Raw genomic sequence first — 16,602 nt, 5'->3', positions numbered from 1 at the left:
AAAGTGTTCAGTCATTTCACAGTTGCTGTATTTAGGAACAGCTGATCGGCCACTATGCCTGTGTGATCGGCCTAAAGTGCTGACACTATACACTCCTGCCTATGCTAAGTCCAAACCATACCCATGTTTGATGAGATCTGAGTCAGCTTCGCCCTGAAGTTCCACTTTTTGTTTCTCTGTTGGAAACAGTCCAGTGTAATGGAAACTGTCTGTTGTCATCACATGATACATATATACAACTTACCACTGTGATGACAAAGTATAGTGCTCAGCCAGTGTAGAAAAAAAGAAGAAAAAAAAAAGAGCAGGGAAACTATTTTCATAAAAGTATATGCACGTTCAACTAAATACTTTCAAGAGTGATTACACTGAAGTTTATTTCAGTAACAAACAAGAGAATTCTCTTTTTTAAAAAGTAAAAAAAGACAATTTAAAAGATTCAATCATTTTAAACAAAAGACAAGTACTAAAATTTGCAGACAAATCTGCAAAACTGTTCACCAATACAAATTCAAATGCTATTTTTTCCACAGGAACTTGTCATTAGTTTTCCAGAGACTCTTGCTGTCCTTCTCCGCAGACATAGTTCTAGCTGCAAAGTTGGTGGTGATGCAAACTCTCTGCACTTCTTCTGGATCTGTTAATCTATTGATACTCTCCTCATTACCCTCATTCAGGATGTCCCAGAAGTCTTTGCGACTGCCCTTCAATGCCCGTGCTGTTGTTTCGACCTGGTGTGTAGTTTGGGTGTGTAAGGTTGCATCAGAGTCGGAAGTGAGTGCGGACGGTGAAGGCGTGGTAAGATTGGTGTTTACAGGTGCTACGGGTGGTGTTTTTGGGATGTGTTGAGTACTCTTGGGTTTGGGTTTTAGCAAGTCATCTAGGATCGAGGTGTCTCCTATCAGCTCTGTTAGGTAGGAGCAATTAGTGGAGATGGAAGGGGGCTGAGAATTTTCTCTCTGCTCCCTCTGCAAAGTTTCACTTATCCTCAAAGATGACTTCTGCTTCTGCTCTTTTCCTCGTGCTGTGGGTTTGGATACCATGGTGGAACTGCCATGGCTGAGGTCCGAAGAAGAAGGGGTATCTCTGTCTGTGCAGTTCAGGCGAGCAGAAGCCTCCCCAGACCCAAGACCACTGCTGCTGACTCGATCGCCGCCAAGACCACCACCAGCTATGTGGGCTCCAGAAGTAGAGACACTACCTCCCTTTGTCCGCTTGAGTCCTCTGGCACTGCAGTGCGTCTCGTCCTGCTCCTCTGACTCAGGACTTGGAACATCACTTAGAGGTTCCAGCACATTCCTTTGTGATATTCTTTGCTTTTTGCGAGGTTTTGGAGTATCGCCTTTTAAGTTTCTAGCCTTTTTTGGTGGCACAGGAGTTTTTTGCGATGTTTCAGGTTTAGTTCTGAAATTCTTTTGAGTGAATATCAAATTTTTTGTGGCTTTTGAAGCATCCTTTTGTGGATTTTTGATCTCTGAGTTAGCAGCTAAGGGGGAGGCTTGTGCTGAAACAGGTTGTGGGAAGTTGTTTTTGACCATATCAGCCAACTCAGGGAGGTTCAGTGAAGTGTAATACTGGTGAAGCAAGGCCAGTCTCTGGGTTGAATCTTTGCTCAGAATTTCAACAGCAAACTGGTGGACTGTGGGAAATTTGAATTTTTCTGCCATTTCCTCCAGCTGTTGCCTGCAAAAAAACAAAGAAAGAAAAGAAAAGAAAAAAAAGGGCAATAATGAAGGAAGAAAGTGCAAAAAACCCCCATCTAAAAATAGAAAATTGTGTTAGATACTGAAGACGACAGGATATTTTAACAACTAATGGTTTCTCCTAACCTATATTCACAAATGCACAGTAAGATCAAGGCTAGAATCTGGCATTTGTGACCATAAAATGCCTTAAAATCTCAAATAATACCTCTTCAAAAAGCCACAAGGCCTATACTATTAAGCACATATTGAGTAAGGCCTAACTAATTATAAACATCCCATATTCATGCTCATATCCAGAAAGCAGTGCAGTGTGTAGTATTTTTCATTAGCTGCTAGGCACCTATTAAAACTCTGCTCTAACAATTATTCGGGACAGAAATACCTCCGTGGTGGTAAAGCAGAATTATAGTGGTGTTACTAGCATTTGTGGCTTTTACTGAAAAAACAAAACAAAACAAAACAATAAATAAAAGTAGGAGCAGTATAACCTGATGCGCATGTGGATTTTAATCATTAAACACCAAGGTTAACTGAGGCGATAGCAATATAACTAGTGTGTATTTGCTTCCTGGTGAGCCTCCAGGCAGGGATACAACCCTCGGGGAGTGAGACTGGAGCCACAAACAGTGTCTGTGTGTCTGCGTTTGAGTATTTAGAAAGGGGTGGGGGTGATGCAGCAGAACAGAATCGTGTATTTGAATGCTCTGCATGTGAACGTGTGCTAATGCTTGTTAGGATATGTGTGTGTACGTATCAGAGTGGGTTTGGAAGTCCTAAGGCGATCATTTTGGTTAGTCCCAGGAGGGCTGCGGTTGTGAAGGGGAAAACTCCTGCACTGTTGGGCATGGTCATAACTGGGTAATCTTTGGCACGATGCTGGGAAATAGGTGGAAGGAAAAGCTCAGAGGTGGTCCCTCACTAAATACACACACACAATTACTGAGGCCCAGGTGGGGCACTCAACACTATATCTCCGGTAGGTTTTGGCCTCATTCCTCACTGCTAGAAATTCCTCTTTCTTTTCCTATCCTCCCCGTTACTCCTCTATTCAACCTTCCTCTCAGTTATTATCCTACTTTTTTCCTCCCATATCAGAAATTTTTTTACTCTTCTGTTGCAGTTTTTCCCTTACACCTTCATCACCTCTCCCTCTTTTACCCCCGACCTCTCTTATCATCATGTGATTCTTCTGCCTTAAAATAAGTTAAACTCTTTTACAATTCACTACCTGCGTATGGCTTTGGGAGTCTCGCCAACGATGAAGGTGTTGTGTTTGGTGTGATGCACACTCTTGGTGGTAAAGGTGACTGGATGATCCAAACTGAGCTCTTGCAGCCTCATAGTGGAATGGCACGGCTCACTCTCTGGCAAGCTCTCCGGCAAGCTCTGGTACAATCAAACAAGAGTAAAGTTTCAGAGAAATATTGATCCACTCTCTGTCAAGTTACCTAACAACAATATAGTTTATAGTCATTACTGGTGGACCAGATTTGCAGGCATGAAAGAGCATGTAAAAAATTAAGTACTGTGCTGCAATTAATGGACAGTCTTAAGTCACTGGTCCTAAAAGTCCTATAATTACGCTAAATCATAATGAACAGCATTTATTTACCCCAAAGTTCTACTCTTTTTAAAATAAATTTCACTGATCAACTCGGTTTCAAATCAGCACAAACTGCCCAACAGTAATCTACAAGTACCACTCCCATGTGACAGAAAAAAATGTGTTTTATAAACTGGGTGAGATGATCCTTTAACTTGCCATCAACACAGGGTTAAAGGTATGACGCTTGACTGAGGGCTCTATATTATACTACGTGAAGAATCAATGGATCAGACCAGTGTTTGACCTCTTGTTTGTACCTCTTGGGTTCCTAGAAGGTGATTGGCCGGGAGCTGCGAGTACATTTTGCGTTCAAACACGTCCCGTACAGCAGCTCGACTGATTAGCTCTTCTGCTTTGCTGCCACCCACAACGCACTGGTTAGAGTGGGTGTACACCACCTCCTGTACACCTCCTTAAAAAGAAAAAAAAGTCCATCAGAATTGGTACAATTTTGTTATTAAAAATGTTTAAAGTAGTACTGGAACTAACCTAGCATGCAGTCAATAGTTCCATTGTTTTCTTTAGTTGCCAGGGTTGTCTGACTTTTCAAAGTTGTAAATGAAACAGCCTTCGGCATCACAGCTTCCTTCTCTGTTGTGCCCGTCACAGGTCTTTGCCCAAGTTTTTGCAATTTAACTCTGGATCTTTCCATGTGCGGACTTACATGTTCCTCCTCTGAAGATGAGAATGTCTCTATATCTTCTGTGTATTTTGATCTTCTTTTATCCCTTTCACTTGCACTTTGCCTCCTTTTACTGCAGTCTGTCCTTCCTCCCCCCTTCTCTGCTCCATCATGTAAATATAAAGTATCCTTTTTGGACCACGACTTTGCCTCTAAGTCGAAGTCTTCAGATTCATCTGAGTAACCATCAAACTTGTGTTTTTGGTGAAATGTAGTTTTGAGTTTATTAACTTTATTTTTTTCTACTTTAGAGTTTTTATTGCCATCTTCATCCACAGTAATTATTTCACGTATCTGCCGTTTCAGACCCGTGTCACCGTCTTGTCTCCCATTATCTCCATTATCTCTTAATTTTCTGTCTGAATTGCAGGATGTGTCCCTGGTTTCTGTTCCCAAAGGGACACTGACATTTCCTGTGATGGAGGTCGACGTGTCTTCCCTTTTTTTCTCCTCAGGATCTTCCTCAAAGCAGCTTCCTTCATCTTCTGGACTCGTTTCTCCTTCTAGCGCTGGTGCTTCTTTGACTCTTTCAAGGAGTTTGGAGAAACCATGCTGTTGGAGACTCATTCGACCAGGACCTGTTGTAGCACTCCTGCTCCTATTGCAATCATCTGTACTGAGGTTTGAGGCCTTTCTCTTGAACCCCTGCTGCCTCTCATCCTCTTCACTGCTGAAGTCCAGCACCCCTGTGGAGACTTTTGATGCATCGCTGATCTCCTTCGCTGGTTTATCATTTGGTACATGGACTTTTGTAGGTGAAGAACCTCCAGCTTCCTAAGACAGTAGACACAAGGTAGAAACAGACTGAGAAAGAAAGGACAAGAAGGGCAGGCAATACATTTCTCTTATTAGTTGCATCTTGTTGTAAGTGAACTGTAGCTTTAGCTCAAAAATCCACCTGTGTCACCACTGAGTGACCCAATCAGGCAATCGTTCAAGTGATACAAAGCTATTTGTTAACTTTCATTAATGTGGTTTAAAGCTTCTATAATGATAAAAAGAAAAGGGTCATAACGTGTTCCAGTGTTACATGAATGAGTCTGAAAAGTGGAAGACAGACTTCATTGTGGTATGTGCCTTACATTAGAGCAAACAAGTAATGACACCCAGCTGTTCATATGTGGTGGTGACCCAACAAGAGCTTCATGCTTCAGTTTCACTAATATACAGAGAATAAAATGTTATCTGTGAGCCAAGGCCTTCCATAGCGTACTCCAGAGTCTACTGCACTTGATGTGTTTGCAAGTATTAATAGTAATTAATTGGAAGTGTGCAGTACAAGTTGGTCACTTTCACTCTCTCAGAACAGCAGCTGAGATCTGCTTAATGAGCCTGTGTGGCTGGTAGACTGACGGACAGCAGGGTTCACGTGGGAATGGGAAGACAAGCGGTCTGCTTGGAAAGAATGACAGAGTCAGGGATGTTCTGATGTTCTGAGAAGAGAAGACTACTCACGCCAGCTCCCTTTGTCTCCTCCTCCGTGTCTTTGCCTGTGTGTGTACTCATCATAACACCAGCCTCCACTTGCCCTTCTCTCTGAGAGGAATTCATCAAAACAAACATTTCAGTGAACGGCATCAACTCAGTTTTGTCACAACCATCAGCACAACAATATCTTTCACTTTTGATATTTAGTATAACACTGTGAGAGACAGGTTGGGTCTTCTGCAGGATACCATTTTTATAACTGTATGTTTAAACATATCTTTAATTTGAAATGTAAAGGGAAATCCTATTTGGGCAATATCCTGCTTTTTAAAAACACAACAAGCAACCTAGAGTATTGTGACACCGTTGTATGTATAAATCAAGATTTCTGAATCCTGCCAACCACCCTTGCGGACACAGCTACAGCCAATTATTTTACCAACACCTGAATTCAAAGATTAAGTGATGTAGTGCATTTATTATGTAGATGGAAATATGTACACCCAGTTTTCTCTGTGCTCTGAGATGATGAAACCAGTTTAAGTCTTGATATTGAGTGGAAAATCAAAGCAAGTGTTAAATGCCTCTAAAGGCCCAAGACAAGAAACAGTAAAAGTCATTTTGGTTTGTGAAACCCTGAATTGTGACTGTGGAAATAAATCAGTGGGATGATGCGAGTCCAGGCAGGCAGCAGAACACACAGTCAAACAGTAAAAGGTCTGTCGGCTATCTAACCTCTAAAATCTTGCGGGTGAGACAGGTCCCTTGAGTTTGCAGCCTAAATAGGTTTTTGATCCCAAACAGTTCATCCTTATGGTCACCATGCCCCCGCACTGCTTCGAAATACCGCCGGGAGCTCTCTTTGCCAACTACAGAGGAGTGCAATTGCTGGAACATGGGAGAGAATGTGGAAATGCAGCATCTAATTTATATACTATAGCTTCATCTGTATACACAGTATTTAAATTGCAGATTACATTATGTCTATGAGTTCACAGTAGTCTGGTACCTGTTTGTAAATTTGTCGTAGGTATATGACCTCTTCCACAGTCCCCAGTGAGATCAGCCTAAGAACAGTCACATCCCTGCACTGGCCAATGCGATACGCCCTGAGGAGATGTATAAAAAGACACAAAGTATGATGCTTTTCAACAGCACAAAGTGGCGCAATAACACCAAACATTCCTGCCTTGACTCTGGATGCAGTATGCAACAGTTAGGAATTACCAGAATATTGTTAGGTTAGCTAAAGAGCTGCAGCAAAACACTGCTATGAAATAATATCTAGTCAGGTGGCAACCTACCTGTCAATAGCCTGAAGGTCATTGGCTGGGTTCCAGGTGGGGTCAAACAGCACCACAACATTAGCACCAACAAAGTTAAGACCAAGACCACCTGCCCTAAAAGAAAATACACATATTAGTAGGTTTCAATACCAAATACTACCTAGGATAAAATTAATTGTTACAAGTGTTGGTATTTCCAACTGACATGGTGGAAACCAGGCAGAGGTTGATGTGAGAGGAGCTGTTAAAGTCTCTGACGATCTGGACTCGCTCTTTGGATTTGGTGGATCCGTCCAGTCTGCTGAAGTCCAGGCCCACAGCCATGCAGTAGCTCTCCAGCACATCTAATAGCTAAAAGATTCAATACACAATAAATGACCATTTAGGATTTCATTAATCAGTAGATTTGTATAGAAAATAGATCCTACACGTGTAAACTGAAGCAGCATATCTAAAAATATCTGCTGGACTTCAATCTTTACAACTTATACTTACAGATCTACAGTGAGGCTAAACACTGAGTGCTACACTGGCCTGTATGGACACCATGATTAGCATTAAAGTAAAACCAAGGTCATGAAAATATGACTTCATATCATGTTTCCTCCCTTCTGCACACTCTGCCTGCATCCCACGCCCACATCAAAAATTAAGTACTTTAAGTTATGATGTGAAAATTGTGAGAAAAAGAAACTTAGGCTCAAGGTTATAACTAACTAAAACTAATATAAAACCTAAAAATGAATGTGAAAGTGCTGTAAAATGAAAATGAAAACAAAACTGAATTAAAAAAAAAACCTAACTGAGATAACACAACAATACTTAACATAAAAATATTACTTTTAGACTTAAGCCTATGTGACCGTGTATTATCAGACTGCTCTGCACTTTAATCTCACCTACATGATAATGACAACAAATCTAAAACTATTAAAAATTCAACGAGTAAACCCACTCTGAAACCAATTCCAGAATTATAGCAGACGCAGCAGCATTTCAACAGAACCTCACAAAGACACCTGATGTATTCCTGGAGAGAGTGAAATTAAACTGAACAGAAAGCAAAAACTATAATAACTGCTGATTGATATACCCGAAGCTTAAATGAGCTATACTGTATCAGGTGACTACAACCATTAGACTGCAGTCTCAGTCTAATTTTCTTCACCACAAACTTATAAATAAACATGATGTAATGAGAAAACCACGTCCTCTAGACTTTTTTTCTATAAGCAATTCATCTAACAGAAGACGCGATTAGCAGGGTTCAGGCTGCTCCTTTGTTCAATTTAATTTTATTTGCATAGCACGAATTCACAACAACAGTTGCCTCAAAGTACTTTGTATTGTAAGGTGAACACCCTACAATATTAGAAAGAAACCTCAACAATTGCATAACCCCCTATAAGCAAGCACTTTGCAACAGTGGGAAGGAAAAACTCCCTGTTAACGGAAAGATTTAGAACTGGTTTCTCAGGATCACTCTGAGACAGGATGATATTTTGCAAATGAAGGAATGCAGTCCTACATATGTCTTTAATATGCATACAGAAGGACATATCCTGGTCACAAAGAACTCCAATACTCCTCATAGTGTTACTTAAGGTCAAATTAATGCAATCCAGAGTATCTGGTTAGACACCATGTTTCCAAGATTTTTAGGAACAACTACAAAAACCTCAGTTTTGGATGATTTAGAAGTAGGAAAGGTCTTTAAGAAATGCCAGTAATTTAACTGGTAGATTTGTATCATCTGGCTTCATGAAAAAATAAAGCTGGGTATCATCTGCATAGCAATGAAACTGCACAGAGTGCTTTTTAATAACACTGCCTAAGGAAAATATGTATAATGCAAAAAGACCCTGTTGAACTCTAGAAGAAGACTCCTGATTTACATGAACAAATTGGAATCTATCAAAATAGATATGACTCAGTATTTAATTCACTCACTGCAAAACCTTCAATCACACATCCAAAGTCACAGAAACACAAAAAATGCAAACGCAGCTCTCACCTTGGTTGAGAGAGAAAAAATAAGCACTTTATCTCTCTTTTGTAAATAAAATTTGAGAAGCTTCTGCAGCACCTAAAAGAAAGCATAAACCTGTTAACCCCCTTTAGAAACCGACAGTGAAGGGATCACACGCAGCTGTTTTCGTGCTTTACCTTCATTTTTCCACTGTACATTGGGTCTGACAGGGCTTCAAATGCTTCATTTTTGCATCTATGCACAAATTCCGGAAACTTCTGGAATACCTTTGCACAAACAGCACTCACATACTTTTCCTAAAAATAAGTAGAAAAGTCATTTTAATGAACCAGATCTTGAGAGAATCTATCCAGAATCATGTGCAAAGAAACACAACTCTACCTGTTTCTTGCTGGTGCCTGGAGTAGACTGAAGGAGTGCTACATGGTTCGCAACTTTTCTCAATATGGCCAGGTAACTAAAGTACAGCTCCTTCATATGAACTCCATCAGAGTTTGTCTATGATAGAAGGAAAATATTATTTAATGTAAGAGACAAAGCATCTTTTTGTTGATTTTTATACATGTGATTTTTATGCAAAAGCATAAAGTTTCCTTTCTGTTTTAATGGGATCTATTACTTGGTGTATTCTAGCAGACTATAATGAACTTTAAAACAGTTACTTAATGAAAAAAAAAAGATTAGGCACCTTCACAAAGACACTTTATATAGACTGCAGTTAAAATACATGATGTGATACTTTAAAGTGGGTAAAATAAAATGTAAACAAACAAACAAAATATCCAATAAAAGTGAGTTTGGTCTCAACATATAGAATCAAGTTGTGCTTGGTAAATTGCAGGGACACACAATAGCAGAAGAGAAAAACTAACTTTATAGCAGCAGCTTCTGCGGGTGCGTCTGCTGTGACAGTCACATTTTTCTGATGACCTTAGGAGTAATGTCACATCTTCACTGTCGAGCACTGCCTGATACACTGTCTGCTGAAACTCTGTCATAGAGCAATACACCACCTTCGACGAAACAACACATACATAAGCCGTTTCCAAAAGAGAGAAGGTAATTAAGTCAAATAAATTTGATTGAATTAAAAAAGTGTGGGTCAGTCTGACATCTAGTCTTACCCGGTCGTCCTTCTTGGGCAGCTGTTCTTTGATAAGAGCTTTAGTCCTTCTGAAGAACCAATGAGAAATCTTCCTCACCAGGGCTCTGACGGCCTTCCTCCCTGTAGCGAGAGCGCGTTTGGTTGCGCTGTGCCTCTGCCCTTGCTCAATTGGATCTGAAAACTTGTTCTTGAAGTGGCCTAAGCTACCAAGACAACCTGGTATAGCCCTAAAGAGAAAAGTAAACATAGATCTGAATCTCTGCATAGAAGTTCAATAAAAACATAATGCAATTCATTATATTTAATTGAAAATGGGGCAAAGTCTAAATATTAAAGTACGATTTTTAACGGTAAGATTTAATGGTTCTTGTTAGCGATAAGACCAGAGGCAAGCATTTGTGGAGGTGTGGGAGTGCATTAGTGCCCATCTCTGCACATTGATGGGACCACTGATGTTGGACAGTCACAGATGTTTTTCAGGGAAGGCTTTGCTTATTTCAGCAGCATGATGCCAACCTATATTCTGTTTGTATTAAAGGAATCCAGGTGCTAAATGGTCTAGTTAAAAATGCCTTCTTTAGGCTGCTCCTTTTAGGGGTCACCACAGTGGAGCATCTGACTACATCTCACGCTATAACTAGCATACTGCTCTCCAACACCAACCCTCTGCATGTCCTCCTTCACTTCGTCTATGGTCTTCTTCTCGACCTCCCACCTGGAAGGTCCACATTCAGCATCCTTTGTCCAATATATACATTATCCCTGCTCTGGATGTTCAAAAAAATCTCAATCTTCCAAATTTGTCTCGAAAATGCTCAACCTAAGCTAAAATATCTTAACGTCTTCAGATCTGCCACCTCCAGCTGCACCTCCTGTGGGAATTAGTGGTGCTATCTCCAAATAATACAGCACAGCAGGTCTTAAAACTATCTTGTAAACCTTACTTTCACACTTAAGACAAGATAAGATAAGATAACCTTTATTAGTCCCACACGTGGGAAATTTGTTTTGTCACAGCAGGAAGTGGACAGTGCAAAAGTTATGAAGCAAAAATTAATATAAAATAAAATAAGAATAAATACAGTACACAACTGTACAGAATAGAATAAAATAAAATACTATATACAGTAGAATAAAATATACAATAAGATAAAAATAGAATACAAATGCTATATACAACTTAGTAAAAATACAGTGATGCCAGAAAAGATTATTGCACATTAGTGTTATTGCACGTGTGGATGTGTGCGTTTGATCAGTTAAAGTCTTTGTTGTGGAGTCTGACAGCAGTGGGGAGGAAAGACCTGCGAAATCTCTCCGTCCCACACCATGGGTGCCGCAGTCTCCCACTGAAGGAGCTGCTCAGTGCTGCAACATCAGTTACTGCAACATTTCGGGAACACATCACTCCTTACACTCATCTCCACCCTGCCAGCACTCGCTTCTTCACTGTTGTGCACTGTCCATTGCTTTGAATGGTTGATCCCAGGTATTTAAATTAATCCACACCACTACTGCCGCTCCTTGCCTGTCTGCCTGTTCACTACCCTCACTACAGATTGCAATGCCATCTACAAATCTTATAGTCCACAGAGACTTCTGCCTGACCTCATCTGTCAACCTGTCCATTACCATCGTAAACAACAAAGAGCTCAGAGCTGATCCCTGAATCCCACTTCCAGCTTGAACTCACATTTCACCGGTTTCTCGCAGTCCTCGTACATGTCCTGCACCAACCTCACAGTTTTCTCTGCCACTCCTGATTTCCTCATGCAGTACCACAGTCCCTCTCTTGGCAGCCTATCATGGCCCATTAAAAACACTGTGCAAATTATGAAACAATAAAAACAACAGAGGAGGCCAAGAAATGTTGAGCAACTGAAATCCTACAGTGGTCAAACACTTGCTGAGGGCTGTAAAAAGAAAGGGTAAAGTGAAATAGCCTCCCATATCCAAACATGTTCCCGACTTGCATTGCTTTATGCCTCTCACAGTTTTTAAAAGACAAGAAGTTGTGATATAAATTTTAAGGTTGTAATTTTAACCCACCAATCCATAACACACCACAGCTCCTCCAGGTTGTTCTGTAAAATAGTTCCAGTGAGACCAATTCTGACCTGATGGAAATACAAAGTTAGCATTAGAATCCTGACTCAAAGTTGAGCTTGCTAAAAGGTTAAGAAATTAATGTGTAGAGCCTAGAGCTGGGCGATAGAACGATAACGATATGTATTGCGAAATAACTTTTTCTCGATAGAAAAATTAAACTATTGCGATAGGCCTCATCTCTCTTGTCCTCTTAAAAAAAAAGAAGAACAGCCAATCCAAATTAAGTAGCGCAGAGCCGAACCAATCACAGCCGCAGTGTCACGTGACTTGTTACCTACAGCACAAGTGCCAAGCCGCACATGTGTATTTGTTTGGGAAGCAGCCAGCCGCCATGCCGCCCGGGTAATGGAGGAAATGAGTTTGCCGACTAGAGAAAAATCAACCGAGAGCATGACCGAAGGTTACCGAAGAGAAAACCGATGATGGTTCCAATTCCGGAGAGATTGTCGAACGGAAGAGCCATAGAAGTTCCGTAGTGTGAAGGTATTTCGGCTATTTCAAGTCTGACAAAAAACAGAGTTGCGCGCACTGTAAATTGTGCCGAAAGCAAGTCTGGAAATACAATAAACCGGTGCATGCTCAATCTCTGACTGAAAGCGCTAATTCGTCATTCGGCTTTTGTCAGACTAAAGTAACTGTTAAAACTGTTTGAAAAGCTAAGCTATACAACAAGGAGAGATTGACAATTTTCTTTTAGTTCTCAGTTTATTTGATATTGACAAAAGTTAGTCAATTTTGTCTGTTCTTCTGTAAAACGAACTAAGATTTATTTTTAGAATTAATATTTTGTTTCTAAGTGGAATTGACAATTTAGTAGTCTGTTTTGTTTGTTCTATTTTGAAACTTAAACGCTTTAGCGGCTGCCTTTTGTGTAATTTGCAATATTTGCCTTTATTTATCTGAAAAAGTCTCATGTTCCTTAAGTACATCTACCCTGTTGAACTTATTATGGGAAATAAATATTTAAATCAAAACAAGCTGCTGATTATTTCACATTTTACTTGTGAGCAACGGCACATCTAAATCTTACAAATATAGTTATTTGGCTTATATCGTGATATATATCGTTATCACCTGAAATGAAAAAAACATATCGTGCTATGAAAAAATCTTATATCGCCCAGCTCTAGTAGAGCCTCAAGGACAAAGAGCATCAACACTTTCCACTATCAGTTATTTGACACAGACTCATTAGTAGTCCATACTAAATACGAGAATTCTGAAATAACAGCACAAGCTCTCTAACCTTACATCTTAGCTCCTTCATGGCCTGAGTGATCTGAGAGTCTGGATTTTTTATCTTGTGGGCCTCATCCACAACCACAGCAGACCAGTCAATCCTGTAGGGAAGAGGCAGAGGTATAATCTAGGGCATAAATAGATAGGGCAAATTTATTTATGGCACAACATTGATCTAAAATGCAACTGAAGTGCCTTAAAAATAAATAAAAACCAAAATAAACCATTTCTTAAGGAGCCTAATTTATAAATAGTACTAAATGTACACACATGTTTTTTAAGTGCGGGTCTTACTTATTAAACTGATCCAGGCAGAGACGAAGAGTTTCATAGGTAGTGAGGGCAATTTCAACTCGCCCCTTCTTAATGCGGGCCAACTCCTCCTCTTTCCTCAGTCCGTGGACCACCACACACTGGAAGTGACCCCATGTGTCCAGCTCATCTTTCCAGTTATAAAGAACTGACAGTGGGGCCACAATAAGGAACGCCTTAAACAGAAATGTCGCACAAATGTCGAAATTGTGACTGTGATATTCCACTGCTGTCACTTGTTGCACTTGGTCAAATACATAGTGTATTTTTCTTGAAAATTTTGTTAAAACACAGGTCACATTTTTATGTAAGCAAGCTTTAAAAAAAACCTACTTTGCTGGGATTACTTTGCTTAGATGACTGCTGACTCTGCAGAAACTGGGGCCTGTTGTTTGCAATGTCCTCCCATGTGCCTGTTTTGTGCAATACAGCAGCCAGAAAACCAATGACCTAAGGTGAGATCCAAGAGACAACAAGAATGAAAAGGAAGAGAGCCACAGGAAGCCAAATTAAAAACAAACACTGCCACTTTAACAATTCTCACAACAAAATAATGTGCTTTGTACCTGTACAGTCTTTCCCAGGCCCATGTCATCTCCCAGGATGCAACCTCTGGAACGGATGTAGTTATTGTAAACGAACCTGATACCTTCCCGCTGGTAATCTCTAAGGTATCTATTGATGGTATAGGGAACTCTGTCTTCATCAGCATCACTCAGCTCTAACGAGACACATAACCTGGGGTCTATCAGGCTGGTAGGAAACCAAGGTTTCTCCTGCATGAAGTCCCTCAAACCAGGTCTCATAAGTTTTGAGATAGGTATGGCTTCCGCCTCTTGTTCTTCCTCTCCCACATCTTTATTAGTGTCTTTAAATATCACCCATGCTGTATCCTCATTAAGAGAGCTGGAGGTCAGTTTCTGGATAGTGGCTTCTCTCAGGACACCATGTCTTGGGTGTAGAGCCAGACAACTGTCACCTTCACGCCATTCTGCTGCAAAATCATGGTGACATTATATTTATTAATGATGTAGATGTATTAAAGAATTTCACATTAACTCCAGTCATTAAAATGAGTGCAAATTTAACCTTGGGCAAATATAACACTGGCTATAACATATAACAATAATCTTCGCAAATACTCTTTAAGAAATTGGTCAAAAAAAGGAAAGAAATGTCTTTGCAGGAGGGGACATTTACCACCAACTGCTAAAATATGGCTAATCACTAATTTGTGAACGTAAAAGCTACTTGATAGAAATATAAACATTAGCTACGGAGAAAACAGACAGAATAGGAAGAAAAACAGAACAAAAATACCTTTTCCAACTGCAGAAGTTGAAGCCATCAGGAGGAAACAGAGGCTGCACTCTCTGATCTTCTTCCGGTAGAGGAAAAGGCACTGTAGCTTGTTAGCCTGCTAGATTAGCTCAGCCATCATATACAAAAAAGGAAAACGGTTAAATGGAGACGAAAAACCTATCTGTGTGAGTCACGTCATTCCGAGTAAGTCGCTCATACTTTCTCCTCTTCCAAGAGTCCTTTATTTGGGGAAAAGGCACAACAGGCTCACAGCAGGATCAGCTCTACTGCAGGCTGCTCAGTGTTTATCTGTTTTCACAATCGATACCGCACTTTCGACAAATTTCACCGACTTATCTAAATTTAATAAATGTAAATATAAAATGTCGTTTGTGTAGCTTTGTTGATTTAATTTAAATAATGTTTTAAACATTGTGTGGTTTAATGATTCGATCTATTTCACCTCTTTAACCGTGCGTCTCTCTTGTGTAGAAAGTGCTGCTCAGGTTTTAATGTGCTCTATTCACGAAAAAAAGGATAAAACATCTCAAATCTGATTTGGAGTAAACGGAAAATAATATCAATTAACAATTAACTTAATATGAAATAATACACAGATCAGTCATAGTTGTCTCACACTCCTAGTTCCCCGGTTTCACTCTAAGCATCTCAGTGATTTTTTTTTTATCACTGAGAAAGTCCTTTTATTGTCCACATATGGTTATTGATCATTTGTTGACCTAATGCAGAACCTACATATTAACAGTGGAGCTGGTTGTAGATTTTCTGTAAAAAAAAAAAAAAAAAAAAAAAAAAAAATAAAGACAGCAGAGTTTGTACTTCCAGACACTGATTAAAAGTTTAACCTGCCAAAGAGGATGATGATGCACCTTTTTCCATCACTGCCTGCCTGGTACCTTGTTGGCACTACCAATGACAAAAGCATATGGTGGCATATAATATGTTCTCCTAAGAAGATCTGGCTGCCTCCAATTTCTACATGACCAGTACACCTGCAGTATCTGAAGGCAGCCAAAAAACTTTGTAGCCCAAGCCCTCTTAACTCAGATGCAGACTCTTTGTACATGTACATGAAAAGAACATAACTGGCACCTTTGTGTGTGTGTGTGTGTGTGTGTGTGTGTGTGTGTGTGTGTGTGTGTGTGTGTGTGTGTGGTGGGGGGCTGACCTCCAGAACTGGCACCTTGTGCACATACGTCCACATGCACATTCATGCACAAGCGGGCATCCCCCTCCAGAACTGATACTTCCGTCCGCCGTGCATACCACGCACGCCCTGTCTCCTCCTAGTGAGGGGGTGTTTTAATTAGGTTTATCTGTTTTATAAAGGGATATTTCAGTGTGAATTTATACAAACATGGAATTACTTTATCTTTTATCCGAACACTATGGAGAGGTCTAATAGAAAGACTTACTTGTTTTTAGACACTAATCTGAAAGGGTGTATGTTAGAAGAATTGTGTTGCAGTATCTTTGATGTAAATTGTCACATTGTCTTAGCAACAGTGCTTTGGTTCCTGTTTCAGACTTTATGACGCCCTGTATCTCAGGAAATTGGGGAGATGGAGTATTTTTGTCTGTCTTTGAGGATGCGGGGAAGAGGCATAGAGTTGATAAGGGATTGTGAACTCTTTCCTTGGGGGGATCAAAAGGTGTGTTGGGCATTGTGAACACATACCCATCAGACTTACCTGGGGAGCACTGGTTTGCGTTGTATATCACAAAATTCAGCATTTTTACAGGTTTTAACTGTGTGGTCTTTCTTTCTGGGAAAATTTAGACCAACTTGTGAAATGAGAGCATGCACCGCCCTCCA

At 40.2% G+C, this 16,602-nt stretch overlaps 1 protein-coding gene across 2 annotated transcripts; it reads right to left on the bottom strand.

The window, feature by feature from the left end:
* Positions 1-350: 350 nt before the first annotated feature.
* Positions 351-15,069, bottom strand: ercc6l2 (excision repair cross-complementation group 6-like 2). 2 transcript variants are annotated; one of them, XM_063490114.1, is made up of 20 exons: positions 14,784-15,069; positions 14,030-14,457; positions 13,797-13,913; positions 13,446-13,639; positions 13,159-13,252; positions 11,853-11,920; positions 9,823-10,030; positions 9,571-9,711; positions 9,080-9,196; positions 8,875-8,994; positions 8,723-8,794; positions 6,914-7,059; positions 6,727-6,822; positions 6,432-6,531; positions 6,158-6,310; positions 5,450-5,530; positions 3,802-4,768; positions 3,570-3,724; positions 2,935-3,092; positions 351-1,683 (listed from the first exon to the last, which is right to left on the bottom strand). In XM_063490114.1, the coding sequence occupies exons 1-20, from the start codon at positions 14,809-14,811 to the stop codon at positions 519-521; spliced, it is 4,608 nt and encodes a 1,535-aa protein (XP_063346184.1). In that variant the 5' UTR covers positions 14,812-15,069; the 3' UTR covers positions 351-518. The 2 variants fall into 2 exon arrangements, with proteins under 2 accessions (XP_063346184.1, XP_063346185.1); XM_063490115.1 differs by lacking the exons at positions 13,446-13,639; positions 13,797-13,913; positions 14,030-14,457; positions 14,784-15,069 and having other exon boundaries at positions 357-1,683; positions 13,164-13,181.
* Positions 15,070-16,602: the final 1,533 nt, after the last annotated feature.

This window comes from Pelmatolapia mariae, linkage group LG12 (assembly GCF_036321145.2).
Source record: "Pelmatolapia mariae isolate MD_Pm_ZW linkage group LG12, Pm_UMD_F_2, whole genome shotgun sequence".
NCBI classification, from domain to species: domain Eukaryota; kingdom Metazoa; phylum Chordata; class Actinopteri; order Cichliformes; family Cichlidae; genus Pelmatolapia; species Pelmatolapia mariae.
The sequence above is the reverse complement of the archived record's forward strand: the minus strand, read 5'-3'. Positions and strand labels throughout refer to the sequence as shown.